Source organism: Quercus robur, chromosome 1 (genome assembly GCF_932294415.1).
Source record: "Quercus robur chromosome 1, dhQueRobu3.1, whole genome shotgun sequence".
NCBI lineage: Eukaryota > Viridiplantae > Streptophyta > Magnoliopsida > Fagales > Fagaceae > Quercus > Quercus robur.
In genome coordinates this window covers 50666327-50677143 of record NC_065534.1, presented here as the reverse complement: position 1 = coordinate 50677143, position 10817 = coordinate 50666327, and the positions used below count along the sequence as shown (strand labels likewise).

General features: G+C 40.3%; 1 protein-coding gene across 1 annotated transcript; it reads right to left on the bottom strand.

The window, feature by feature from the left end:
- Positions 1-1863: 1863 nt before the first annotated feature.
- Positions 1864-3790, bottom strand: LOC126712895 (uncharacterized). Its single transcript, XM_050412425.1, has 2 exons — positions 3722-3790; positions 1864-2682 (listed from the first exon to the last, which is right to left on the bottom strand). The coding sequence occupies exons 1-2, from the start codon at positions 3788-3790 to the stop codon at positions 1864-1866; spliced, it is 888 nt and encodes a 295-aa protein (XP_050268382.1).
- Between the last annotated feature and the right edge of the window lie 7027 nt (positions 3791-10817).

Below are 10817 nucleotides of genomic sequence, written 5' to 3'. Positions count from 1 at the left end.
CTTAGCTGTGCTCAAATAGGCTTTCATCCGAGAGTCCTGAGCTTCAAAGCTTCCTAGGATTTGATAAACAACCAGCCGAGAGTCTGAATAAATCTCCACATCCTTTGCGCTCAAATGCAATACGGCCCTCAATCCGGCTAGAAAGGCCTCGTATTCGGCTTCGTTGTTTGAGGCTTTGAATCCAAATATGAAGGAGTGTTCTAGTCGTATGCCCTCCGGGGTGGTTATGACAATACCGGCTCCGGCCCCTATAGCATTCGAAGCGCCATCTACAAACACCTTCCACGGACGACTTTTTGCATTACAGATTATCTTCCTGTCATTCTTAGGGGTAAATTCTGCAATGAAATCAGCAAGAACCTGTCCCTTCACTGAGCTTCACGGCCGGTACCTTATGTCGAACGAACCCAACCGAGTTCTGTACTTGGCTATTCGGCCCGTGAAGTCTGATCTTTTTAACAAAGATTGCAGGGGATACTCGGTGAGGACGAACACAGTATGAGCCTGAAAGTAATGCGGCAAATTCCTCATGGCATGCACCAGTGTCAACACTAACTTCTCCAGGGGCAGGTATCTCGTCTCGGCATCTACTAAGGTTTTGCTTATGTAATACACTGATTGCTGCACTCCTCGGTCTCTTAGCAACACATCACTCACGGCGTGGTTGGACACAGAGAGGTACATAAACAAATCCTCTCCAGACTCCGGGGCCGTTAACATGGGTGCTTTTGCCAAGTATTCCTTCAGATCTCGAAAAGCCTTGTCACATTCCTCGTCCCACTAAAACCCCTTCCACTTCTTCAGAAGTTGATAAAATGGTTTGCAGCGATCAGCAAATTTGGAGAAGAATTGGTTTAGGGCGGCTAACATCCTGGTTAGCACTTGTACTTCCTTGGGATTGCTCGGTGGTCTGAGACGATTCACGGCCTCTATCTGGTCGGGGTTGGCCTCTATCCCCCGAGTAGAAATCTGATAACCTAAGAACTTGCCAGCCCCCACACTGAAAGTACACTTCTTGGCGTTCAGGCGTAACTTATGCTGCCGAAGTATCTCGAATACTCCTCGGAGGTCTTCCGTATGTTGCGACTCCTTTATGCTCTTTACCACCATGTCGTCAATGTATAATTCTACCTTGCACCCAATTTTCTCTCAGAACATCCTCGTCATCATCCCCTGGTACGTGGCTCCGGCGTTCTTCAACCCAAACGGCATGACTTTATAGTGATAGTTTGCACTCGGGGAGATAAATGCTGTCTTTTCTCGGTCCTTGGGTGCCAAGGCGATCTGGTGATACCCCTGGAAAGCATCCAAGAAGCTCATCCTCAGGTGCCCATACGTGGCGTCTACTAATTGATCAATCTTGGGCATTGGGAATGGATCTTTAGGACACGCCCGATTTAAGTTTGTGAAATCCACACAAACTCTCCATTTACCATTCTTTTTCTTTACTACCATCGTATTTGCTAACGATTTCGGGAAGAATACTTCTCTTATCACTCTTGCCTCCTTCAACCTCTGGACTTCCAAGTTTACCGCATCAACATGCTCCTTCGATGCTCTTCTCGGTTTTTGTTTTTTCGGGGGGAATGATGGGTCCACGTTAAGCTTGTGGACAATGAACTCGGGATCTACGCTGGGCACTTCATACGGATTCCAAGCAAAAACATCCACATTCTGCAAAAGGAATAACAACATCTCTACCTTTTCTCGGTCATTCATGCTTGTGCCTATCTGGAAATACCTGTCCGTGTCTGGAAAGATTCTAACCTTCAAAACCTCCTCGGCAATGTCCGTCGCTGTTTCCCCTCGGGGCTTCTGTAATTGCTATAAAGTTTCTTTTTCGGTGGCCTCCGCTTGTCCACTCTATTCGCCTTTCCATCTGACCGCGGCGACAAGACACTGCCTAGCCACTCGTTGGTTCCCTCGTACCACGGCGACTCCATACTCGGTGGGAAATTTAACTTTCACGTGCAGGGTGGACGGAATAGCCTTCATTGCTTGAATCCACGGCCTTCCTAGGATTGTAGTGTACGGTGAGAATGATCGGGCTACTATGAAGGTCACCATTACTTCCTTGCCTTCCATGTCCACCGAGAGAGAAATCTGACGTTCGGGGATCACGACTCTTCCGTCAAACGAGACCAGCGGCGTATCATATTTCACCAAGTCCTGGCTCTTCAATCTGAGCCCTTCGAACAAATCCGGGTACATTACGTCAGCTCCGCTTCCCTGGTCTATCATCACTTTTTTCACCGAGAACCCGCTTATCCGAGCTGTTACTACCAACGCATCATCATGAGGTTGGATCGTCCCTTCCAAGTCTTCATCGTCAAAAGAGATTATTAGCCGACCAACTTTCATCCTTTTCTCGGGTGATTCTCCCTCCGCGCAGGCCACTGCCAGTACTCCCTTAGTTGCGTCCACATCTCTTGGGGCAGCGTGGATGACTTCGATCACTCCTAGCGGGGGTGGGAGGGGATTCCTTTTCTGCTGAACACCTTGGCCGGCATCTCGGTCTACGGAGTCCACTACGAACTCTTTCAAATACCCTGCTTTTACTAACTGCCTGAGATGATCTTTTAGTACCCGACACTGCTCGGTGGTGTGCCTTTTATCCTTGTGGTATGTGCAGTACAAGTTTTGATTCCTTTGAGATGGGTCACCCCCATCTTGTTCGGCCACCTGAAGAACGATTCGTTCTTAATCCGATCTAGAATTTTGTGCACAGGCTCTTTGAACGCCACATTAACTCCTTCAATTTGCGCCTCTAGTTCCTGCATCCTGAAATCTTTTTTCGGTCTTGCCTAAATAATGCCCTGCCGAGATCTGTCGAGTAACGGGGTCTTCCCCTTATTCTGCAGCCGATCATCTTCAAGGCGCTTAAACTCCTCAATGCGCCTCATAAGTTGCCTCATATCCTCGGGAGGTATTTTCGTCAGCGACTCCCGTAGTTCAGAATCCTTGGGGAGCCCCATCTTGAAGGTGCTTGCCACTATCTTCTTATTTCCCCCCCCCCCCCCACGATCTCGTTGTATAGTTCCCAGTACCGACTGGCGTAACTCCGAAGGGTTTCACCGACCCTCATCTTTATGGAAAGTAGCGCATCCACCGGCTGCGGCACTCAGCTGCATGTCACAAATCTACTGCCGAACTCTTGGATCAGCTCGGTGAAGCTGCGAATGGAACCTTTTCGTAACCCATTGAACCATCTCAAGGCCGTGGAGCCGAGACTAGAGGGGAATACCTTACACATCAGCGTATCATTGTGTGCATGCAAGGACATCATGTGGATATAATGACTGACATACTCCACAGGATCCGTCTTCTCGTCGTAGGAATTGAATGGTGGTCGTGTAAATCGACTCGGCATAGGGGCCCATTCAATTTCATCGGAGAATGGTGACCGGGCGGTCCTTCGTAAGGCTTGGCTCATGGCGTCCGTGGTAGCATTGTGGGGTCACCGTTCCTCTGGTGAATCCGATCCTCGGTCGTCGTATCCGTGCGAACGTGAATGGTTCCGGTGATGACATGTCTCTCGGGAGTGTGAGTGATTCCTGCGCTGGCGTGATTCTCGAGAGGGTGATCGGTTTTGGAATCGTTGGGTATCGGATTGGCTAGAGCCCTCTTCGCCTCGATTTCCTGTGCTATCATCTCTCCTTTACCGGTGGTTTCGATCCCTTTCCTGGCGTCGACCCCTTGCTTCCAACTCTAGATCCATTACCAGTCTGCGCAACCGCTCCAGCTCTCGGTCCCTATCATCACGCTCCCCGTGTCCCGAGGCACCCGACATCGTTCAGCGGGTCTGGTCCGATCCTTCTCCCAGGCCAAATTCTTCTTCTCCTCACAGACCTTCCCCACCCTCACGCCCTTTCTGTCTTCTTTCCCGCCATGTGGAACCCCGAGAAGATCCTATCAAACCGCTCTGGGCGAGCCCTCCCGAACGCCTCTCGGAAATTTCCCTTGCTTGAATCTCAGTCGAACCACAGCTTCGTAGGAGAGCCCCACGGTGGGCACCAATTGTGTGCCCCGGAAATGAGATTGTTGGGCTTAACCTCACTTGGGCTCACAACTTATTTGTAAGGTGGGCTTTAGGATTTCCTACTTTGGGTCGTTCTCGGCATAGAGACTCAGAGTAATATCCTCTCTCCCTTCCTGAATGACTGTTTTTTTTTTTTTTTTTTTTTTTTTTTTTTTTTTTTTTTTTTTCTGAACCCCTTTTTCTTCCCCAGCTTCTCCTATTTATAGCTCTGAGTTAGTGGAGAGATCATGATTACTGCCATTGTTAGTGCAATTGAAGGTCCAATATTATCTGTTGTAAGTGGATGTTTAGGTGAGAGTGGAATGCAGCGATTACGGCTTTGGAACTTGGTTCCAACTCAGGTTAATATGCTCGGTAGTGATGTTTCCTGAACTGCCGAGCATCCTATGGTATGTCCGGACAAGGTTTCATTGATTGTTCGGGAAATTTATGCCGATTATCGGTTAGGGGTCGAGGCTCAAAACTCGTAGTTCATGAAGGTAGTTTTAAGCAGAATTTAAAGTGATGGGGCCATGCCATTGGGCCTGAGCCCAGGGCCCACTTGGGTTTTGGGACCTCGGTGCTGTACACCTTCAAATGTATAATTCAAAAGTTAGTGAAATTAAGATGGATGCACAAAGTTCCAAAACAACTCAACAAAACAAAGTATTCAATAGTATCAAAGATAGAGGCTAACAACTAAATAGATACTAATATAAGATACCCAAACTTGTAGTAAATAATCTACTACTATTGCAACTTAAATCTTACAAACATGGGTGGGGAAAAATGCTAGAGATCACAAACCATATATAAGAGTTCTATTGGAAATTGAAAGTTTCATTCACAGAATCATCACAAATAGCAACTGAAATCCCTTAGAATCAAGAAAATTTAATCTTTGAGGTAGACTGAAATGTAAAGCCTAAAAAAAGGATTTTTATTATTAAAAAATAAACCAAAGAGAACTCTAACAATATAATTTTGCTGAGAACTGTCCCAAATACATCAATTGACAAAATGTAATCCAAAATATTAGATAAATAGAGGGATAGTTAGGCCGTCCTAACCTGCCAGTTTTATCCAGCAACATTTCTTGCAAAACACCTAGTGAACATTATAAATTTGTCTAAACAAAAGGACATACAATTTTTTTTTTTTTAAATATAGGGAAAAAGGTAAAACAAAGTCTACAAAGAGAAGCTGAAGTAATCATTATAAGGAAGTTGATCACAAAGCATGACACCAAAGAAAATAAACACAACAATTTTACAGGTTAGTTGAAAAAGAATTCATGGAATGAATTTTTTTTTAATCTTTTTAGAAAAAGCTGTCTAAAATATGCAAAAATAGAGGAAATTCAAACAACGAATACATAATGGACAGAATTAACAGATAAACAAAGGAAAATAATAAATCAAAAAATTGTTCAACAATTTCATTTATTTATTTATTTTTTAATTTAAGAAAAAATGAGCTTGAACATTAATATAAAAATTTTGTGTTTCTATTTCTCTATAAAAACTAAAAGGGAATGAAAACCAACATGAAAGTTGAATAAAAATTGTATCTGAAAGCATAATGTAAAAGACGTTTCTTATTAACTTATATCCCAAAATTTTAAGGAACATTTCAAGTAGTTTAATAGCTAAACATAGCCTTCTGTAAATATAGCATTCAGCAAAAATTTACATGACAATTTCAAATAGCAAATCTGCTATTCCTAGGAACCACAATGAATCACACCAAACTAATACTTGCAAGACAATTTTAAATAACAAATCTACCATTCCTAGGAACCACAATGAATTAAACCATGAGATTAGAGAAAATTTTACAACCAAAAAGTTTAAAAGAGAAATATGGCTATAGGTTTATGAAATAGAAAGTCAGGAAAATTTTAGTCAAATAATAATGCATAATCAATAGTACATGGCAATTTCAAATTCTAAAACTAAACCAATATAGAACCCTTAAAAGGGACATTGAATCCAACTTTTTAATTGCAAAAGAAAAAAGAAAAAGCTGTAGTGCATAATCAAGCCACAATATATAAACAAAACAGAATTTCACCTACAATAAATAAAATGCATAATAAATAGTAGATGGGCATAATAAATAGTAGATGGGAATCTAAAATTCTAAAACCTAACTAATTCATAAGTCATAACCCATAAAAAACAACATCGAATCTTAATCTTGACCCTAAATTTGAATTACAAAAAAAAAAAAAAAAATGAAAAAAATGAAAAAGCTCACAATCCCGAAAAAGCTGTAATGATACAGAGAAAATCTATTAACAACAACCCTCGTAGTGATAAACAAAACAGATATATTAGATTATACCCACACCCAAGTTATGGAATTCATTGTGGTTCCTAGGAATAACATATTATTTACATTAATATGTTGGATGCAGCCATTCTGAGTATAGATTTAGTTCTACCAATTTTAAAGCAACTATACCTTTTGTAGGCATAGTCACGCTTGCACATTTATATGCATCTTTATGAAGGAAGCGTAAACTAATGAATTTCAAAATTTTAACCAACAATGTCTAGTAACTGATTAACCAATTTTCCTTATGAATTATGGTCCAGGAAAATGGATAGTAATTACACAATTGAAATAAAGCTTCTAAGACTATCTGTGAAAAACCAAGTAGTTTTGTAGAGAGGTTTAAAGTTTGAACTACCACTTAACATAGCAGTGGATGTAGCAATAGCTTCTCCAATTTTAACAAAAGTAGAAATTATGACTGACCTCATTTATAATAGACACCCAAAATCACATTGAGTTGCAAGAAATACTTCATTGTTAGTCTACTTTCCAAAAAGCATACACCCAAATCCTATTTTCCCTAGGATGTTGATCAATTATTCCATTAGTTGAAAATTAACATGAGAGAGAAACATAAAGAAACATTGGGTTATTTTCTTACCTCTAAACTGAATAGAAACAAAAGAAGATAAGATTAGATGAGTATAAGGAATCAAAGTACATATATTGCAAGAGCAGAGTTTAAATTGGTAAGCATTATGTTGTAATGCAGCTCATATAACAACCCACTCAACCAAACTTTAAATTAAAAAAAAAATTTAGATCAAGCCCCAAAGAAAGTAATGGAGAAATAGAGACATCAAAAAACTATAGATTCAAAAAAGCAAACAAACACTGGAAGCTACCTTCTTTTTAGTACAAAAGGCCATTTAGACTTAGAAGGTGATAAAAGAAAATATTTGATTATAGAATTTTGAAATAGAAAGTTGAGGAAAATAAATGTAAAGAAGCTGGACAGGGGCTACACTTCATATTTAAATTTTTATAAAGAAAATAAAAATGAGACCAAATAACTTAGGAATCAAAAAATGGAATCAAGTTAGTTAAACACATACTGAAGTTTATAACAATGAAATTACTGTCAAAAGTACACTACGATTAGAATCCTTGTAGGGAATTAACACGAAATTCCCAAACCCGTGAAAACAAAATAGAGAAAACACACGTCATAGAAAAAATAATCACACGCACATGACAGTATTTACGTGGTTTTGCAATTTGCTTACGTCCACGGAGTTGCAGGGATTTCACTATTATAAGGAAAAAAAATACAGAGTGCAGCAATACATTTTTTCTCTCTCTCAAAAACTACATCAAGAAACCCTAATCACCAAAACAACGATTTTTATATCATGCGCACAGGATTTACAATGGGCAACAGAATGGGCCAAAATTTTTTTCCCCATGGACTAAGCCTTAGAAAATCTCCCATTAAAAAACCACGCAACATCATTTCGGGTCGGGTCGTCATTTGAATCAAACACAACTAGGCTCCACAAAGCTTAACAATCCCTAAATATATATATATATATATATATATATATATATAAACAGTTGAAGAAGCAAGTTAAAGAACCAAACAGATATGAAGAATGCAATTGTTGGAAAATGCTCCCTTCACATAAACCATGCATGTCACTTAAAGAATCTTTCTCATAAATGTGGTCATTAGCAAACTCTTCATGGAAAACAAAAAATATCCTTGAATTATAAACAATAAATTTGGGAGAATTATTTGATGGTGTATTAGAAAATAAACCAACTCCAAGTTCGTCCATAAAGGTCATCTAGGGCAAGAATATAAAAAAAGGGGTTTTGAATGGAGTACAAGTCCATGACAAGGTCGTCCGTCCATAAAAATGTTTGGACGACCTCTATACATCCCAAATCTATTAGACGACCTACACATTCTTATTCCAGAGCACAAGTAAAAATTGAGGTTCATTACTACGAACCGCTACCAATGACGGTTATAGAAAATAAGATCAAACAATGTAACTTCCATGGCAGTTATGGAAGTTAATTCCAAATCTTCTGACCTCCTCAATGATAGGGGAAGTTATTAGACAAGTAACCGCCCTATGTACTATATAAACACTCCTCTACATAAAAATAAGGTAAGTTTTTCCCCTTTACACAATTCCCAGAAATTTGGAGTTTAAAGAGAGAAACTAACTTCATCATCAGAGGGTTTGTGATCGGTCAACCCCAATCTCCCTTGATTCTTTGTTTTTACTCTTTCAGGCCCTTCAAATCATTCAAGCTCGAAGCATCCAGTCTACTGATTTTCAGAGTATTATCAGTTGGCGCCGTCTGTGGGAAAGATTGTCTTACGATTTATCTTTCTACGACAAAAGGCTAAATCGTTCGGACAAGATCGTGGACCATTAGCCTAGGCCACCAGGATAGTGGGGATGCTTCTAGAAATCCCCACTGAGATCGCCAGTTAGTGCCAGTCACGCAACCGTCTTCTGTTCAACACATACAGTCCATGATAGCCGCCATGATAGAGTTAACTCGCCAGAACCAAGAATTGACTAGGGAGATTAATCTAAGGGGGCAATGTCATGAAGGATATGTTGAGGGACAAGCCCAGAGTCAAGAAGATAGAGGAAATCCTGAGCCCGAGACCCAGTCAAAGGGCACTACTTCATGAAGGGTGCTACACTTGGAGAAAGAGATGGATCAGATGAGGAAGGTTATGGATGGGATGAGGGAGAACATGAGAAGAGTGAATCCCGTAGAGGATTTAGTTCACCGAATAGATTCCCCTTTCATGGCTTCCAACAATGGTCACCCTTTCCATCAAAGTTCAAGATGCTTTCCTTGGATTCGTATGATGGAACGCGTGATCCTTTCGATCATATTGCTACTTTCAAGACTACAATGCACCTTCAAGGGGTTCCAGACAAGATTATGTGTAGAGCCTTCCCAACCACCCTCAAAGGACCAACACGAGTGTGGTTCAGTATGATCCCTCTTAACATAGTGAGTTCTTTCGAAGGGTTGAGTAAATTGTTTGTCAATAATTTCATCGGAGGACAAAGGCACAAACGTTCCTCGTCTAGCCTGTTAACCATTGAACAGGGGGAGAATGAAAGCTTGCGGTCCTTCATTACTCGTTTCAATAGGGAAGCCCTGAAAATGTATGAGATGGATGATAAATTGTTATTGGCGGCTTTCCACAATAGAGTTAACTCTGATTTACTCATCCACAAGATTTACGAGAAAGAGCCTTAAACCATGGCTGAACTAGTCCATTCGGCCCAAAATTTTATGAATGCAGAAGACGCAATTATAGCCAAGAAAAGGAAGAGAGCTGAGAGAATAGAAGCAGATCTCCTATGCCATTTTGAACAAGGTCCTCGTCCAAAAAAAGGACGGACGGGAGAGAAGAAAGACCGAGACAAGAAGTCAAGCTCTTCAGCATGAAGTCAGCAATACACACCCTTAAACATGCCGCTTGAACAAGTTCTCATGCAAATTAAGGACGATCCTTCCTTGAAATGGCCGAAGAAAATGAAGGGAGATCCCAACAAGCGCAATAGGAACAAGTATTGCCGTTTCCATAGAGACCATGGGCATGAGACGGATGAGTTTTTTCGATTTGAAGCAGCATATTGAAAATCTCATCAGGGAAGGAAAATTGAGAAATTTCCTTGGACGAGAAGTTAAAGGAGAAAATAGAAGAGTCGTTGCAACCCCTGTTAGGAGAAATAAGAGTTATCATAGGAGGAACCTCAATAGGGTAATCTTTTAAGTCTAGAAAGACGTACCTGAAGGTAGTGTAGAACGTACAACTCTTTGGATGATTACCAAGGACGAGGTCAACGGATGAACAAGCCATCACATTCACAGACGAGGATGCTGAAAGGGTTCACCACCCCCATGACGACGCCATTGTCATCACTTTGCTTATTGCTGACTATATGACCAGAAAGGTGTTGGTGGATAATAGAAGTTCGGTAGACATTGTTGTGAAATTTTAATGTACTCGTAAGTGTACGAACCGTACCGGAGTATAGTTTGACAAGAACAAGGTCGAACCCACAGGGACTTGAATGAACATAGGAAAATTAATTAAACCTTAACCAAATTAATCCTAATCTAGTTTAATAAAAATTGATTTTTCTGAGATTAGATAAACTAAGCAAATAATAAAATGGTATAATATAGAGCAATAAAGAGATGTAAACAATCTAGAGAAAGGAATTAAGGTTTTGGAATCCGCCTTGTTAATTCATATCAGCATATATTTATGATCATTAATTTTTCCCAACTCACTACATGATAATCTAGAAATCAATCTTGCTATCATGGAAAATATTATCATTAAAACTTCTATTTAAATATCTAAAGCATGTTCTTCTTCGCTTCTTAAGTATAAAATCAAATCATCAATTGTATCTATAGCCAAACAAATCACAAGATATATCCAATTCTAAAAATCAAATCATAA